Source organism: Spermophilus citellus (genome assembly GCF_964194105.1).
Source record: "Spermophilus citellus genome assembly, chromosome: 9".
Lineage (NCBI taxonomy): Eukaryota > Metazoa > Chordata > Mammalia > Rodentia > Sciuridae > Spermophilus > Spermophilus citellus.
In genome coordinates this window covers 4,163,618-4,182,393 of record NC_138191.1, presented here as the reverse complement: position 1 = coordinate 4,182,393, position 18,776 = coordinate 4,163,618, and the positions used below count along the sequence as shown (strand labels likewise).

General features: G+C 47.2%; 2 protein-coding genes across 2 annotated transcripts; both read left to right on the top strand.

Annotated features, from left to right (window-relative positions):
* Positions 1-4,511: 4,511 nt before the first annotated feature.
* On the top strand, positions 4,512-4,796 carry LOC308656919 (late cornified envelope protein 3C-like; the record flags this gene model as incomplete). The annotated part of the gene is made up of 1 exon (XM_081308283.1): positions 4,512-4,796. One exon carries the CDS (start codon positions 4,512-4,514, stop codon positions 4,794-4,796), a length of 285 nt encoding a protein of 94 aa, XP_081164409.1.
* A 9,585-nt stretch (positions 4,797-14,381) lies between these two features.
* Positions 14,382-14,693, top strand: LOC308656042 (late cornified envelope protein 3C-like; the record flags this gene model as incomplete). Its single annotated transcript, XM_081306672.1, has 1 exon — positions 14,382-14,693. The coding sequence occupies one exon, from the start codon at positions 14,382-14,384 to the stop codon at positions 14,679-14,681; it is 300 nt and encodes a 99-aa protein (XP_081162798.1). The 3' UTR covers positions 14,682-14,693.
* Positions 14,694-18,776: the final 4,083 nt, after the last annotated feature.

Below are 18,776 nucleotides of genomic sequence, written 5' to 3'. Positions count from 1 at the left end.
CATGATCATTATTATGGCCTAGCTTAGTAAGCACCCTATAGATTATAGGATATCAGTAAATAAGATCCGGTAAAATTATAGGATCAGTAATATTAAGTTATTCTGGTTGTAAGTTAAAGAACTTAGCCTAAGTAACTCCATTTAAAAAAGAAACCATCTTGATTAGAATGGGCAGTTAACCTAATTAAGAAACTTTAATTGCTGCAACCCCTGCCCAACCACAAATGTCACCCCACCCCTAACAAAAAGTCCACAATGCTTGCTATAGACACTTACAACACTGTAGAGGTTCACCTAATTGCTCATTTTAGCTTCTGTAACTGAACTTGCTTTGTAACAGAGCTTGCCTGTTCTGTGCGATTGCAGACCCCTACGCATGGGGGAAGTGGTGTTTATGAATACAGGAAGGTGGGCACTGCACCCTGAACAGCGTCTTGCTAAGGGGCAGTCGCAGGCCAGCTAAATAAAGACCCTCCAGTTTGGACAAAATTCGGACTCAAGAGTGTTTTCTGAGCAGTGGGCACCCAACAATTATAAAAGTGCGGAATATGATTTGTTCTCATTCAGTCCCCAGTACTCCCCCATTGCCTCCCCATCCCTCTCCCCCATTCCCTTTTCCCTACTGATCTTTCAAATAAAACTATAAGTAAATATCACATATGTGTTTTTAAAATATTTTCTATAAGTCTGTAAGTTTCATTTGCATTTTCTTAAGTGTCTTTTGAAAAGCAGAATTTTTAAATTTTGATGAAGTCTAATATTTTCTTTTTGAAATATGCCTTTGTCATAGCTGAAGATTTTTTTTTAAGAGAGAGTGAGAGAGGAGAGAGAGAGAGAGAGAATTTTTAATATTTATTTTTTTAGTTCTCAGCGGACACAACATCTTTGTTGGTATGTGGTGCTGAGGAACGAACCCGGGCCGCACGCATGCCAGGCAAGCGCGCTACGGCTTGAGCCACATCCCCAGCCCCAGCTGAAGATTTTTTACATAACCAAAGTTATGAAAATATTTTCTCTTGTGTTTACAGTAGAAGTTGGGTGGTTTGTGTTTCACATTTGGTATATTATTGAGTTAATTTACATATAACTCCACCTTGAGCTGATCTCTATATAGTAATAGGCAAGACCTTTTTAAGCATATGGATGCCCAAGTGTTTCAGTACCATTTTAGAAATGACTGTTGCCTTTGCTTAAAATAATTTAATCATCTATTCTGGATCTAATTTTGGACTCGGTATGTCATAGATTCACCTCTTCTTTGGGAAAAGCATCTTTCTCTCACTATTTAAGTACAAGATTAACTTATTGTTGTTGTTGTTCATGTCTTTATCACATTGAGGATGTTTGCCTTCTATTCCTTGTTTTCTAAGAGTTTTTATCATGAATTGTACTGGATTTTGTCAAATGCTTTTTTCTGCTTTTGTTAAGATGATTCCATACTTGTAGTTTCCCTTTATTCGATATGAGCGCAGTATGTCTCCTTAGAATCGCTGTCCTGTCTGAATTTTTCTACAGTTACAAAAATGGGTTTGATTTTACGAATCATGCATATCTTTATAATGTGTGATCTAGCTACGAATTGATTTCCTCAGCCTCTGAGTCCAAGATGAGATCACCATCAGTACCCTTGTCCAAGTCACCGTCGCTGAAAGGACCAACCATTCGAGCAGTCACAAGCCAGTTCCATGTCATGCTTTAGAATCTACAAAGGGATGTGTGCCGTGTCACAGAAGCCAGTCGGACAGCTCTGGTGAGTCACAGTCCACCCAGCGCTGCCTCTCCTGCCCCAGCTCACAGCCTCCACGTCCACCCTTCTCCTCTCCTGAGTCACCCAGAAACTTGGGAGCTGACCCACCATGGAGACTGGCCTTGCTCTTCAGATATTGTTGCCTGTTGACTCAAGACTGTGCCTGTTTAAACCAAAAGGAGTCTTTGTATTTGCTTCTCTTGAACAGTATAGAAATGCCGTCCATTTCAGCAGACTGCTGAGCCCCCGATGAGGTCAGCTTTGTTCTTCCTCCACAGAACCTGTCATTTGTACTGCCTACACACCACAGTGGCAATTCGTTACTTGGTGTGTCCCCTGTTGGCTGATTGCCGGCACCCTTGTGCGGGCTCGTGGGACCTCCTTCCTCCACACCTGCGTTCCTGTGGCTGAGCACAGTGGCTGACCCACAGATGATACTCTGACACTCGGTGTTAGCTGAAGGGTGATTGACTGAGCGAGAAGAAATTCAGGAGAACGGGTGGATGACAGCCAAGAGTAGGATCTGGTCTGTGGGAGAAAGGAAATGGGTGATATCCCCATCCTGCTCATTCCCGGAGGTTAGACGAGACTTTCTTGAGGAAACCTGAGTCCTGGCCAGCAGCACCTCCATTAGGCTGGTCTCTTCCTCCTGGTGACCATCTACACCAAAATGCCTTTGGGTAACTACTGTGGGACACAAGTTGTAAACTAGGACCCTCTGGGTAAACCGGGAGACTCACCCCATCCATAAGGCATTGTCCAAGCCTTGCCCTGCCCAACGAAGCTGACCAGGAAAAAAAGAGGCATTTCCACTCTTCTCTCCCTGTTCACCCTCATCATAAGTCTGCACAGAAAATGGTGTCCATCTTCATGGCTCACAGTTTCTCCAATCAAGAACCTATTTACGGGCTCCTCCAACATGAGGGAAAGGGTTGACACACCAACAGGAGGCTGAGGCTGCACACAGGGCCCCCGGGGGGATCAGGACAATGTCAGGGTGCAAATCCCCTCCCCCGCTGTGTTCCCCACCCCTCCAACCTGAGCTGCGTCCTAAGGTCACTGCAAGTCCTTCCCCATGGGGTCGAGAGATAGCTCATAGGATCTGTCGGTTTCAGAGTGGGAGAGTCCTCAGATGGAGTGAGAAAACACAAGTGTCTGAAGGTAGGAAGCTAGTTCTCTAGGTTTTAATGTCATAAAGAATAAAGGACATTTGCTATAAAAATATTTCACTCAAAATATCATATAAAATAGTACTAATAGTGTAAAAATGTAACCAATTGTGTCCACTGCTTATGACCTGCTTTTCACCAAGTAACACTAAGCCATCAACGTTTTTATCCACAAGAAAATATAAACCCAGGATAGAATATTATTTTAATAACAAAAGGTATTTAAATGACAGGTGAATTATTAAAGTTTAATTATAGCCTTAATTATATTTTTTCTTTGACCATAGCATGATGTGACAATTATTCAGATAGGAAAACAGATTTTAGATTACATGAATTTACTAAAATCAAACAGAAGATTTTTTAGCTCTGAATAATCCACTTATTTGTCCACCAAATACTAAGTGGACTCTGCCCCTTAGTGCTCAGAAAATCAGGGTGCCTCCTGGATGACATGAGGCGCTTCCACCAAACAAGCCCACACATTGCCCACGGCTTCCCCATTGCCAGGAACTCAACAGGCCACCGTGGACGGCACCTGGGGGCCACGGCCATTGGTTAGCCTGGAGACTTTGTGCACATTATATTACAAAACATATCGCTTGGAATTTAAAAATGACAATAGAAGGGAGATCAGTAAGGCACAGGAAGGGGATTAGAGGAGGGAGAGGGAAGGGAGAGGGTGGAACTGGGGAATGACCCACAGATTATGTCACGTGCATGGATGAATGTGTCACAAGGAACCCACTATTATGGACAACCAAAGTGCACCAATAAAGAACATTACAAAGAAAGAGAAGGAAGGAAGGAGAGAAGAGAAGGAGTGAGGGGGAAGGGGCAGGCCCTCAGGTAAGCCTGTGGACGGTGTTGGGACAGTCCCGCTTCCTGGAGGTTCCAGGAAGCTGCTGGAAACCTCGTCCTGGGCAAGTGCCCAGCTGTCACCTCCCCTAGTTGTGAAAGCAGCAGCTCAGGTGACGCATCACAAAGCGTATGTAGGATAAAAGGGCTGCTGCCCTGGGCTCCCCATCCACAGCCTCCACAGCCACAGCCTCCTCCTGCATCCTCTGCACCAGGTGAGTGCCCAGCAGGGAGTGGGCCCAACTGGAGGTGTTGGAAAGTCAAGGTCACAGAAAGGGGAAGGGAAATGGTGAGGTCTAAACAGAAGAGTACTGAGTGGGTAGAAGTGAGGAGAAGTGAGGTCAGGAGTGAGCTCCCGTGGGACACGGCAAGAATTCTATGACCTGAAAGGCCATGGGAACTCCGATTCCCTCCCACCCCCTTTCTGTTCAAGTCTCTTATGTTTCCTGTGACATCCGTCCTCCGGAATGGTTTTCCCTGTAGAGAGACACAATCCACCAGGGTTCTTTGGAGAGATGAAAACTTGGGTGTCCAGTTAGATTGACAGCAACCGTCCTGGGTGGAGAGTAAAGTATGAGGCGACTGCTGTGACCCAACCAGCCGCAGTCACAGCAGCGTCCCTCGCCCTCCTGCCGCTCCTGGCTGGGAGGCAGCTGGCCTTCCAGCAGAGGAGGGGTGGCCCAGAGCTTTATACTGACCTTGTCTTTGGTCCATCCAGACTCGTGACTCCCGTGGAGATGTCCTTCCAGCAGAACCAGCAGCAGTGCCAGCCTCCTCCCAAGTGCCCCTCACCCAAGTGCCCCCCCAAGAGCCCAGCACAGTGTCTGCCTGCGGCCTCTGGCTGTGCTGCGAGCTCCGGGGGCTGTGCTGGCCCCAGCTCCGAGGGCGGCTGCTTCCTGAGCCACCACAGGCACCACAGGTCCCACCGATGCCGACGCCAGAGCTCCGACTCCTGTGATGGTGGCCGTGGTCAGCAGTCTGGGGGCCCTGGCTGTGGCCACAGCCCTGGGGGCTGCTGCTGAGCTGGAGCCTGATGCCGAGACAAGGGATTTCAGAGGAAACAAGAATCCAGAGTCCACAGAAGCCCCGTCCTGCCTTTCCAGACACCCTGCCCTGGCTCCCACAGGCTGGGCGGGAGCTCCTGTCCAGGGTCCACTCTCCAGAGGCTCTTTCTGTCTCGTGTCCAGGGTCCCACAGTTCCCCACCCTTCCCCTGCTGGGTACTCGAATGCTCTGCACTCTTCCCTGTACCTGACCCTGTCCTAAAATAAAGCTCCTGCTCCCCATCACCACTGGTGGCTCACTGTCCTTCACTGCACCTCCCCCAGGTGGCTGGTATGTGCCCCCCCCCGCCCCTCGAATCCAGAACTTCCCCCAGGGGGTGCAGGACCATCACTCTAGACTGGAAAAATGGTGCAGGTTTTACTTAGTCATAAATTAAGTTATGTCATTTGCTGGCAAATGGATGAGATGTGAGGACATCAAGCTAAGTGGAATGAGCCAGACGGGGAAAGTCGAGGGTCTATGTTCTCTCTCCTAGGCAGAGGCTGGAGAGAAACAGGGAATTTTAAAGGGGGCTGGGGGTCCCATGAAAATAGAATAGAGAACAGTAAAGTAGCAGAAGGGTTCGAGGGGGAGGGAGGAAAGATGGGACAGGGGAGGAACAACAGAATGAAATTGACCAAATATGCTCTGTACATGTATGAACATCTCACAGTAAATTCCATTTTTATGTTTCTCTATAATACACCAATAAAAATGATAAACTAATAAAAGATCAAAAGACTACAAGAAGGGGATCAGGGAGAGGGAGAGGGAGGAGGGGGAAGAAAGGGGGAAATACTGGAGACTGGAATGGAGCAGATTATATGCAGGTATGAAATGGCCAAGTGAACCCCATTGTTGTGTACGACTGTGATGCACTATTAAAAACAGGGAGAACTGGAGACCTGTCAGGCCTTATGTGCTGGATCTACGTGCAGCAGGGGAGAGGAATGACATATTCTATGAAAACACATCTCATGGTGAACTCCCCGGGCTCTTATACAGAGCTTCCATTCACTTTCAACTAACTGTTTTGGCATTTCAATTTAAAAATGTGAATTTTTAGTAGGCAAGTATATATATATATATATATATATATATATATATATATATATATATATATGTTACATATATATTATATATAGTAGGTTATATATGTTATAATGATTATATATAATATGTAAATATATTATAGATATAAATTATATATATATATATATTGTTGTTGTTGTTGTTAAGATAGAATAAGCCCTTTTTTTTCAGTTGGGGGGAATTTGATCCTCCAAAGGACATCTGGAAATACCTAAGGACATTCTGGGTTGTCAAAACTTGAGCTCAGAAAGAGTGCTACTAGCATTTAGTGGGCAGAGGCCAGGGGTGCCCCTGCACATCCTACAACAGAATTATCAGTCCCCAAATACCAACAGTACAAAGGCTGAAAAGAAAACCTGACTATAATTAAAATATAGGAAAAGGAAGGGTTAGACACAAGAATAGACGACTCCATCTATCAATAAAAATTCCACAGAGATATCAGAGAGTTAACCAGTTAAAGCTAATAATGTTGTGGATCAGTGGAGGAGATAGGCTGAGAGTTTAAAATGTGCAAGAATGTGAAGAGTATTGCTAGAATTGTGAATTAATAAGATTGCACAATCAAAAATTGTTAGTGCTTATCATGTGCTAGGAATCCCCGAGAGACTATAATGAACTCATTTAATTCTCATTTAATTCTCTGTAAGCAATCTGTTCTCTTAATAACTACCTTTTACTAATGGGGAAATTGTAGATTCTAATAATTTTACACCAGGACCCAGGTCACACTGCCAGTAATCCAGGCTCTGGGCCACTTGCCACTTCCCCTACCCTTGAACTTTTCAAGACATCGTTAAAACTGTTGGGTCTTTTTCACTTACCATTTATTTTGGCCTGTTAAACTTTGTGGTTTACTTGTTTTTATTTATTTTTTTAAAATCTGCAGAACTAAGAGCCCAACATATGAGTCATAACTTCAGTAAAACTTTTTTTAAAAATTATTTTTGTCCCCATATTTGGGAACTAAAATATGAAACTTGAATGCCTCCTAGGCTGAAATCATCTCCTTAGGGGTGAGCCTCATCCACTCCACCTGCCAGGGGTTGAGATACTGGAATTAAGGAGTAGTCCATCAAAGGCAGGCAGAACAAGCCCAAGGAACGTCACAGAACTGAATTAGATTCCAACACTGAAACTAAGGGAGAAATTGATATGAGGCTGGTATACCAAGTGAAAAAATAAATCTATGGAGCACTTTTAGGATTTGTTGAATCCAAAATCAGAAAAGTTCCTTAAGTCTTTGGAAAATGTCCAACCATTTTCACTACAACATTCAAAGACTCAGAATTTCCAAAGTATTTGTAGTGTAAGAGATAACACTCTGACCCACTGTCCGGTCAGTGTAATCCCCTGAGTTGGAAACCACAGCTGCCAAGCTTAAATTCATTACCACAAGCTGCCTCTCACTTGAAACTTGAGAAATTCCTGGGTAGCACTCCACCATGGGACAGAAATTGGGTCAAGTAATGTTGAAAATATACCTCAAAAAACGTCCAGGCTGGGTGAGGTTGACTGGGAGGTTGGACTTGCCGCCATGTGTGGGGTCTTGCCAGATGACCCGAGAGTCACGAGTCACGAATCCCACCGATCTTGACAGAGCGACTTCACTCATCCAGAATTGAGGGTCAGTTTGTAAAGAGTGGCTGGAACTCATGGACTACGCTGCTAACTGTGCATTAGCTATAATCATCTACCGAGGATCACAGAATGAAGGCTGAAGGTTCAGAAGCACCTGCCAAGTCTACGCTCTCAAGGCCAAAGTGCGATTTTTGCAGTCGGGGGTCCACCAGGAAGGGAGAAGAAACAGGAGTCAGACCAAGTAATAAAGTTGGGATCTGCAACACCAGGACAATCTAAGACAGCCATCAGTCGTGCCATTCACACTGCTCTGTGGACCTCGAAAGGTGAGAGAGCTCAATGAGTGAGGAGATAACCCGATTCCCATCAGGAAACCACCTCCGCCCAGTCCAGGATCCAACAATTAATAATTCATTCATTCAAAAACTCTGGCCAAGTATGGTGACCTGTGCTAGTAGAGGAGGTAGGGTACGTTCATCCCTCTTTCTAGTGGATTTCCTAGTGGAAATTGGAGACAGAAATGCAAGTTTGAGAAACACAACGAAGGACCCTCACCTGGAACAAAATTGAGTGGCTTTGCTGGTGGCAGAAGGTTCCTGTGATGACATCTTGCTTTCATCCTAAGGCAGCAATGGGGGGACATGAGGGTGACAGAGGATGGCGGTGCATGGCCTTCCCAGCCTCCTTCCTCCAAGTCCCAGTGTGTGCATGGGTGGGGGTCGCACTTGTACCTGGAAGGCAGTCAGCTCCCTTACCTCAACACGGGGGCCAGAGTGTAGGACCCCAGAGCAGGATAAATCAATAAATAATAATATTGATCAAAAACCACGTTTTAATTGCATGTGTCATATGAGAGATTTGTCCTAGTCTTAGGTTTGATTGTGCCTTAGAAGAAATGCTTCTCTACTCTACAGTAAAATACAACAGGAGAATCCTCCATGTCCCCCTTGAATGCAGTTCCACAGACGTTAGCCCATCACCTCAGGACACTGCGTCAGTTGTACACAGTGGCACTCCCAGGTCTATGCACTATGATTCACCTTCTAGTTAGGACAGTTCACCTTTCAGCTAAATTCCCCTGGGCTCTCCAGCCTAGATGGATCATCCCCTCCTCCAACCTACTCCTCAAACTTAGAGCAACTGACTGATGGACAGATCTCTCATCCCACGCAAGTTACATTTCCACTTTAACACCGATGGTGTATTGTGCTTCTTCATCTCCCCCAACTCTTCCACCCTAGGACAGCCATCACCTGAAGAAAGAAGGAAACCAAGGGAGGATCATCTGATCCCCAGCCAGTACACTTAGAGAACATTCTGGACCCTTTATCCGCCACATCCTGCCCTCAGACACCGGCTCTATCTGCCACCACCCCTTTCCAGGACACGGCTGCCCTGGGCTGCGTGAGCTCCCAGGACCAGCTGACCTTGGAGAGGTGGGGCTCCTCATCCCGTGTCCCTGCTGTATGCCATCTCAGCTCCGAGGCCGCTGACCTCACCTCAGCCACTCCCCAGTGAGACGGATGACAACCTCCCAACACACTGGTGACTGATACCCAAAGCCTGGCCTGAGGACTCCCCACATCTCCGTTACAGCTCTTATCACCTCGGGTCACGGACACGGGACCCCTGTCTGTCTGCCCCACCAGGCGGGGAGCCACTGAGTCAAGACCACACACACTCACTCATGATCAGAAGCGCCTGCGGCCTCAGGGACTCTGTGTCTGCGACGCGGCCTGGTCTGCACTGATATTAGGTTTTGAAGGAATCATAGAGAATAAGAAGGAAGCAGGAGAAGAAAGGAGAAAGGAGACGCAAGAGGGACGACACCAAGCAACGGCGGGGCGAAGGAAGGGCACCTGGACAGTCGGGGCCCTCCTCGATCCCTTCTCATAGAGAACGTTAAAATCACCCAGAAAGACACTAAAACTCCCTGGCTGCACTTCAGACCAAGTCAGTCTTTGGGGGAGGAACTCAGAATTCAGTAGTTCTTAGAAACTTTCCCAGATGGTTCCAATGAGCTGCCCAGTCCCCAGCTCCTAGATAGCCTTTGTACCTGGCTATGACTTTCTGAAGTAGCTAGATTTCTTCAGCTCTCTCTGCCTGCCCCCTACCCTGAGGGTTGAGCCCTGCTCAAAAGTGAACACAGGAAAGAGCTTAGCTGACAGGTCCCCCTACGGCCTCCAGAGAGGGTTGTGAGGTCCCGTGGAGTTTTCCAGACACAATGTTTGTTAGCGTTAACATCGGAAGACTTTCACCTCCCTTACCCCAAAGGCCTGAGTTTACGGAGCTGTCATTAATGCCAAGAAGGAGTGTTTTCCTAAAAGCTGTTTGGGAAATGTCACACAACTCATAAAATGTATTATAAATAAGTAAATGATCTATTCACTGACTGAGAGTGGGAAGGGAGAAGGAACCAAGAAAGATCCAGGCTACAAAAATCTTCTAAGAGCCTTTTAACAAGTGCATTAGGCAGTCAGAACTCAGTGGGTACAATTTCTTTTGTCCCTCTCTGTGTTCTCCTGTGCTACACAAGCACCCCTTTGATGATATCTCGAGTGTATTCCAGAACTTTCTAACCATTTTCAGAGATTCAGTGATTCTCCCCTAGTGTCTAGAAGTATATCCCCTAGATATACTGAATTCCTGCCCCCCACCCCTGGTCCAGCATAGCCCAACCATCTCCTAAAGGTCAGTGTGGGAAAGACGCACGGTCAGTCTGTCACCCACTCCCTGCCTTCCCCTCTACCTGGTGGGTCCACTGTCTCCTTCACAGAGGAATTTTAAGGATACTTTGAGGTGAATTAAAATGAAAACACAATATGTCAAGACTTATGGGATACAACCAAAGGAGTGCTCAGAGAGAAACAGCTGTAAGGTACCATATTAAGCAAGAAAAAAATTCTCAAATCAATAACCTAAACTCTTACCTTAAGACTGGAAAAAGAAGAGAAAATTGAACCCAAGAAAAGGAAGGAAACAATAAAGATTAAGTTCATAGCTACACTCTTCATAATATCCCCAAATTGGACTATTAAGTAACTTAATTCCCTCCTCCTCTGAGGGTTGTTAGGGTCACATCATCCACATCTTTCTTCATTGGAAGGCCACAAGCACAACTTTGGAAGTATTGCTTCATGCAGTTGTCTTTTAAATCACATGGAGACAAATGCAAAGTACATTTATCCTATATTGTATATTTGTCTCTGTACTCTATCAGCACTCCTCAGATCCTTATTCCAAATGTTCATTATTCAGCAATGAGAAGGAATGAAATATGGATACACACCACAGCATGAATCAACCTTGAAAAAAATCTGCCAAGTGAAAGAAACCAAAACAGAAGACTATATATTGTGTCATTCCATTTATATAAAGTGCACAAAATAAGCAAGTCCAGGAAGCAAAAAACAGATTAGTGATTTCCAGGGATACAATGGGGAGCAGAGAATGGGGATGAGGGTACAGCCTTCCCTCCAAGAGTCATCGAAGTGTCTGAATCCATGCTGATGGTGTTTAGAATCTATTGAAAGTGACTAAATTGTACATGTTTAAAAGATGGTAGTATTGTCCATTCTCACCTCCCATCTTACCTATGATTCAGTTAGGTGTCACCAAGTCAACCTTGTTGGGTGACAAGAAAGTCTTGACTTGACCATCCACGCCGATCAGTTAAGGAAGATTCATCACTGACGTATAAGTTATGCCACTGAATCAAACTGCACCCAAGGAAGTTAGCCTGAAAAGTCACATGCCTATCTCCATAATACCAGTTCACTGATGAGTCAAGAAGTCCTGCTAAGATCGTGAGCCCAGACGGGCCGCCATGTTTCCTCCACCACCCCAGGATGGTGGGATGCCTGTTCTCCTAGACATGACACTCGGGCAGGGTGACCCTGCAGCGCTGCCCTGGTACTCCCTCCATGTCCAGGGAAGAGCTCCTTCTCCAGGATCAGAGATGAGAGACGAGAGTGTGGGGCACACGAGAAGCAGGCAGCGGAGGAGAGAGGAGACCTGCGTTTCCTGAGGACTCCTTCCTCACTGCTCGCTTCTGAACTCTCTGACTTGGAACTTGACAAACTGGGATTAGTTATCTTTCAAGCACTGTCCACGGCTGACTCAAAACTTCATCTGTTTGATCAAAAATGCTCCTGTCCTTACTTCTGGAGAATCGTGATACATGTAAAATAAAAACCCACTTCTTCAGGGCGTCCCAAGCCCCAGACTTGTCTAGACAAGGTTCACAGAAATGGGAGCACCACCCTGGAAATGGTGTCCTTCCTCTCTTGTCCTCCGGGGTAGGCCGTAAACTCTCCCTTGTGCCCTGGGTATTCCCAGTTGTGTCCACGGTGCCTGGCCTTGGTTCAGGCTCCACAAAACCGTTCTGAATTCAGACACGCAGAAACGAATGGCTTAAATGAGAGGAAGTTCCAGGAGGAAGGGTAAGGGTGACAGCTGGGAACCTGGCACTGGCTTAGATTGTTCAGGTTGCTATAACAAAATACCATAAACTAGGCAGCATGAAAACAAAAAAAAAAATTCTTACATTTCTGGAGGCTGGAAGCCTAACCTAGTCAGTTTCTAGTGAGGACCCGCTCCTAGGCCCTAGTTCTGATAACTTAGTTTTGTATCCTTATACACAGAAAGAAGACTAGAAAGATCTTTGGGGTCTCTTTTATGAAGGCGCTAATCTCCTTATACGAAGGACTCGATCTGATGGCTCAATCACTTCCCAAAGTCCCAACCTCCTAATGTTGGGGATCAAGATTTTACACATGAATTTTGGGGAGAGATGAGCTTTCGGTCCACAACAAGGCCTTGGGCCCAATGCTAAGCCAGGCCGTGAGTGGGTTCTCCTACAGGATCGTAGACCAGAGGCTGGGTGGGTTTTACATGTGACGCTGACTTCCCTGGACGTGACTAGTGCACTGAGCTGTGCCATCACCAGTGTGGCGCCCTCCCAGGCCTGGCACCGGTGGCAAAGCCCGTGGATGGGGGCCGTGTCTTCCTTCATTCTGCACCTGTCTTCAGCCTTACCACGTAGGGGGCAGAAAGGCCTCCCACTGTCCCTCCTCAGGAGCACCTTCTCCTGAACAGCATCCATTGGGTGGGGCACAAATGTGAGTGAAATACACAGAATCTGAAGGGAGCTGAGGGGCTCCCCAGCCCTCCCCACTGACCACCCTGAGCCACCATCTCCTCCCACCCAGAGCAAGCCATTAACCCACATCTGTGAAGAACTAACCACATCTGTATGTTCCAGGAAGACTTGGAAAGGGAGAAGAAGGGAGAGAATGGGGATGGAGGGAGGGAGGGAGAAAGAAGGAGAGAAAGAAAGATGGAAGGAATTAAGCCCCTCTAAAAACAAGTAGTCAATCATATGGTTATATTTAACATTCATTGGAGAACAGGACATGATGTAAAAGTGTTGCATTTAGAATGTCTTATAAATGATCCTTATGTTCTTTTATAAACTGTTACAGCAAGTTATAAATAAGCATGAATATATCTGTCTGAAAATAAAACAATATGATTTAATAGAAAAAAAATAACTTCAATGGTATTTTTAAACTATTTTTCTTTGAAAATGTAGCAGATACACAATAATAATTGGTAAACTCCAATCAGAAAAACCTCCATCTTCCATAGGAGATACAAACTTCACATATTTGTTGACTTTATTTGTTCTACACGACAAAAACCAAGTCAGCACCACTGCCTACTTCCCTAGGAACCCCACGATTGGATTCTTGGGTGACAGGAGACTTCTCAGTGGGCCCTGCTCCACCTACAGAGCTCTATTTCTCCATTCTACACTCATTCCTCTCATCAAAGACTCTCAAGAGGATAGTAACTGCTCCTCTGGAGGTGTCGGGGTGGGGGTTACGTGGAGGTCGGACAGCTCACACCAACGACGGGACCTCAAGCCTGCAGACACTGTGCTGGTTGCCCTTCAGCATCTTGCACCTGACACTTGATCATACTGACAAATGTGAAGGTCTTCATATGTCCATCTCTTTCCTGACAGATTGTGAGCTACCCAAGGTCAGAAAAGTGCTATCTTGATCCTTGTAGTTCTTCCAGCAAAGTCCCTGGGGCGGAGTCTGTGTTGAGAACCCTGAGCTGAATGAAAGCTGGGAAGGGGTCGAATGGCCACCTCCTGCAGGCCTCAGTGAGTGAAGGTGGTCAGTCATCAGAACTCCCCGGCTCCCTCCTGCCAGACATCCTAGTGAGTGAGTCCGAGGGAAGAGGATGAGTGGGTGGACTTGGCCATGTCCCAGCTGTCACCTCCCCGGGTTGTGAAAGCAGCAGCGTGCTCAGGCTGTGCATCACCACCCTGCACTGGATAAAAGGGCTGCTGCCCTGTGCTCCCCATCCTCAGCTCCTCCAGGCTCAGCCTCCTCCTGCTCCTGCCTCTGCTGCATCTGGTGAGTGTCCAGCAGGAGGCCATCCTCATCTAGGAGTGGACGAACAGGGGCGGGCCTTGGAGGGCCTCTGGGGACAGGTCAGGGGTCAGAGAGCACAGAACCTCTGAGGGAAGTTAGAGTCCTGGCTCTCAGGTCCTCCCCGCTCTGGTTCTTCTTGAGAGACCACAGGGACTCTCTGGAGTCACCAGCCAATGAATGCATGTGCTGGTGTTTCTGTGAGGACAGAGGGGGTGGGACTCGGGGCGTCTGGGCATTCTCCTCTGGAAGCAGGGCAGAGGGGAAGGACGGGAGGTCCTCCAGGTCAGAGGATGGAGATGGCTCTCCATTTCCTTCCTGCAGCCACAGCCCAGGAGGCAGAGGGCCTGAAGAGCCAGGGCTCACACAGCCGGTCCCAGGGGAGGAATGGCCAGAGCTTTATACTGACCTTGTCTTTGGTCCATCCAGGCTCGTGACTCCCGTGGAGATGTCCTTCCAGCAGAACCAGCAGCAGTGCCAGCCCCCTCCCAAGTGCCCCTCACCCAAGTGCCCCTCACCCAAGTGCCCCCCCAAGAGCCCAGCGCAGTGTCTGCCTGCGGCCTCTGGCTGCGCTGCGAGCTCCGGGGGCTGTGCTGGCCCCAGCTCTGAGGGCGGCTGCTTCCTGAGCCACCACAGGCACCACAGGTCCCACCGATGCCGTCGCCAGAGCTCCGACTCCTGTGATGGTGGCAGCGGTCAGCAGTCTGGGGGCCCTGGCTGTGGCCACAGCCCTGGGGGCTGCTGCTGAGCTGGAGCCTGATGCCGAGACAAGGGATTTCAGAGGAAACAAGAATCCAGAGTCCTCGGAAGCCCCGTCCTGCCTTTCCAGACACCCTGCCCTGGCTCCCACAGGCTGGGCGGGAGCTCCTGTCCAGGGTCCAAACTTCCCCAGAAGGTCTTTCTGTCTGAAGTCAGTGTCTCACAGTCCCCAGCCCTGCTGAGGAGTGGTAGCAGCTGTCCCTGATTCTGTCCAGAAATAAATGTTCTTCTTCTATTACCATTGCAATGTCACTTGTCATTTTACCTGTCCCTCCCCTCAGTTCCTAGCCAACACAGCCCAGCTCTGGCGCAGATGATGTGCATGGGGGGAAATCACTGATCTTCTTCCCCTACTCATGGAAGGGCTGCAGAGAGTCAGGTTGGAATGAGAGGAAGAGAAGGATTGCAGGCTCGAGGCCCTGCAGCTCAGAGCGGAAAGACTGCATTTCCTCTGAAACCTGAAAAGACCCAAATTTGCAGGCTCTGATATAGGAACTTTCTGGATAAGGCATTTCTAGGGTTTTAATTAAGAAGCAGTGGATCAGGAGATGGGAACACAGACTCTAGGCAGATGAAGAGCAGAATAAAAAGACCGAGGAAGGGAAAAGATGGAGCAAGACTCAGGGAGGAAGGTTAAATTAACTCTATGAAAATCCAGGGAGATGAACGCTTAGAGAATTATTTAAATTATTCAGGTTAATCAGCAGAGACATGGCTGGGAGTGATGGGTATATAAGAAAAGAATTCTCAGAAAAAAGGAAAAGAGAAAATGAGAACTATTGCTGCAATTATAAATAAATATAATTAAAGAAGCAAATATTAATTAATCAAACAAATATTTATTAATTTTGAAACTCTACCAACACATTGAGGTGCTACAATCTTATACAGTAGCATGCTTCGGCCTAAATTGTAAAATCCAGGTTCTCTTGAGGTTGAAAAAAATGCTTCTACGTGTGAACCCAGACCAACATCTCATTTTGCCAGAAAGCCAGTGAAATGGCACCCAGCTCCCGCCCCAGCTCAATTGCAAATATTAAGAGGAATTGATGTTAGGGACTGAGTAGAGCAGGCAGGAAAAAGCTATAGATAATGCTCTATGGCTAATAATTAAGAAAGAATTTCCCCCAACTGTAAAGTAATTCTGATAATTTGGGGGATCAAAAAGACCAGGAGAGAACAAACAAAACAAAAGTCAGAGAGACCCTGAGAGGGACCGAACATCAGACCTGCACCAACTGGATCCAATAAGCAAAATGTTTGCTGAAGGAGGAGCCACAGGTTTGGCTTTCAGTACAGATTCAGTTTAAAATCCCTGGAGAGCACTTAGCCAGCTGGGGACAGGAACCACGTGAGCCATGTGGAGCGGAGGGGCGGGCCAGCTCCCAGGGGGCAGCTGTGCACCCTGAGAGAGCCTGCAAGGTTTCACAAGCTGGGTGCAAGTGACATGGACTTATGGGAGACTGTGCCACAGGCTGGACAGAACCGGAGGATTAGAACCCACACCCACCCCCCACCCCCCCATAGGGGCTGCAGAACATGCTCAGAGGCTCAGAAGCGCCTCAAACCACCACTAGGAAGAACAGCAGAATTCCCGCTGTGGTTAGTCTAACCTGATTGAAGAGAAAAGGGAGCAGTGTCAACCGGGAAGTGCCTTGCTGATACACCAAGGAGATCCTGGGAAGCGGAGAGGAACAGAGCCTCTTAAAAATGGAGCCAAAGAGAGTTCCCAGCAGAGGACAAAAACTAATCTCCCAGACCTCATGAGGGTGACAGAAAGTCCTAAGCCCTGGATCCAAGTATTCATTCAACACATTTTTATTGAGCATCTGCTGTGCACTCAGTTCTGAATACCAGAGATTCCGCAGGAAATCAGAGAGACAAAGTTTCTTCTCTTGGGAATTCAGGATTCAAAATGGGCCCAAGGGAGACTTTTCCCAATTATATGTGCAACACAGAGAGCGAAGCATCATGATCCATGAAATTAGAAGGGAAACAAATAGGTAGGGGAAGGAGATCGGGGAAAGGGAAGAGGGCAGGGTGGAGGACGAATTACAAAGTGAAATTGATAAAATTATGTTTTCTGGACACAAAACCATGCCACAATGGACCCCACCATTCCATATAATTAACATGCACAAAAACATTTTTTATTTTAATTCATTATATATGACAGCAGAATGCATTACAATTCATGTTACACACAAAAAAATTTAAAGAAATATTTGTCTCACTCTTTAAAATGTTGTTTCAGAGAGCAATACACCTTTAATGTCAGGACAAAACACAGTGGAAAAATACTACACACTTACATAATTGCAATTTCTGAACCCTCAGTCAGTCGCGGCCAAGCTTCCCCATTATGGACCAAACCATCGCCACACTCATGAGGATTATCCACAGCTCCACTGATCTCCCTAGCCACGCTGGCCAAGCTGAACCCCTCCCTCCCCTAAACTACTCCTGGAGACCTTAGAATAAATATCCACATCCCTGGGACCCAGGGGCACAGCCCTCGGGGGGTATCCAGTTTTCCAACCGTGGCGCCCTGCTCAGCCAGATTTCTTACTCCCTCTGACTTACCCTTGGCCTACTGTGCCTTTTCCACTTTTAACTCTTTCTCTCCCAGATAACAGCTGTTCCCTGGAGAAGCAGGACTCAGACTACGCTTGACTGCAGAGCCAACGTTCTTAACAAGCCCATTCCACTTTGCCTTAGATCTCCCGGGTGTGTCTGGGCCCTTAGTTCCCCTCTCCTCCAGCACCAGCCCTCTCTCCCACAGGCAGGGCTCCCTGGGCTCCTCATGATGTTCCTGTCCAGCTGGTGGCCCGCACACAGATGGGGTACATACACCTCTGCTGCTACCTATCCAAATACTGTCCTCACAAGCCAGGGACCTCGACTCACCCCCCATGTGCAAGCAATAGCAGGTGACAGCTTCCACACACAACCTCCTCTTCAGAGTCCACTCAGACAGAAGGACTCACACCCAGAGGCCCTGACCTCAGGCCTGAGGACTCCCCACCAGTCATGCAGTCACCATGTTGGATTACGCTTTTATTAAGTGTCTGCCCCATGGAGGGAAGACCAGAGGGCAAGGGGAAGTCCTGGAGACCGAATCAGGACAAACTGTATCATGTTTTATAATATGTCAAAATGAATCCTAGAGTTATATATAACTAGAAAGAACCCATTAAAAAAAAAAGGCCTACAGGAAGTTTGAGTCATAGGTATTTTTTGAGTTATAGGCATATGAGGGTGCTTTCCTCCCGAGAAAACTCTTGGCACCTGGCCAGGAATGTACGAAGGGCCTTAGAACAGAGATTATAAGGAAGTATCCACTTTAGCACATTCTGAAGGAGGAAAAGAGTCTGGGAAGGAAGGAGGAAGGGAAAGAGGAAGGGAGAGAGGGAGGGAGGGAGGAGAGAGGGAAAATAAGAAATGACCACATTTCTAAGAGCCTCCAATAACTTCTTGGCTGTCCCTGGGCTCTCATCCTCTCTGACTCCAAACACCCATCCCCTCCCTCTTTGGAACTCTTAGGTCCACTACCTACCTATAAGGTAAAGGTTATTGTCCTGAATGTGGTTTATCTTGAAAAAAATAGAAAAAAAATTACTATTTTAATATTAGATATTAATTGGATGAGAAATTCATCTCCAAAATTAATGTGAGATTCACAGGGAAAATAGCATTGGCTTGCATCCATTCTTCACACCCAAAATATGGACACTGTCAGATCCCCTTCACTAAATGGGATTCACCCAACCTCACCATCACCCTGATCAGCTGCAACCCATTCAACAAGATCATTTTTACCAATTGCCATTCATGTTTGCAAACTTCCTCAGCCAGGCCAGGCAGAGGGACCGCTCTCCCTGCCCCCCCCCCCCCCCCCCCAGTGCTAGGATCTTTCAGTGAAGCACACTGTCCCCTGGGGTCTTAACAGTGACACTGTTCCTTAGTAACATGCTGCCTACCTCTCCTCACTCCACTGTAGCTCCCTTAGCTGTATTCACTTTTCCATCACCACCCCTGCCAATCCACTCCTGCCCGGGGCCCATGTTGCCTCTGAAGACGGCAG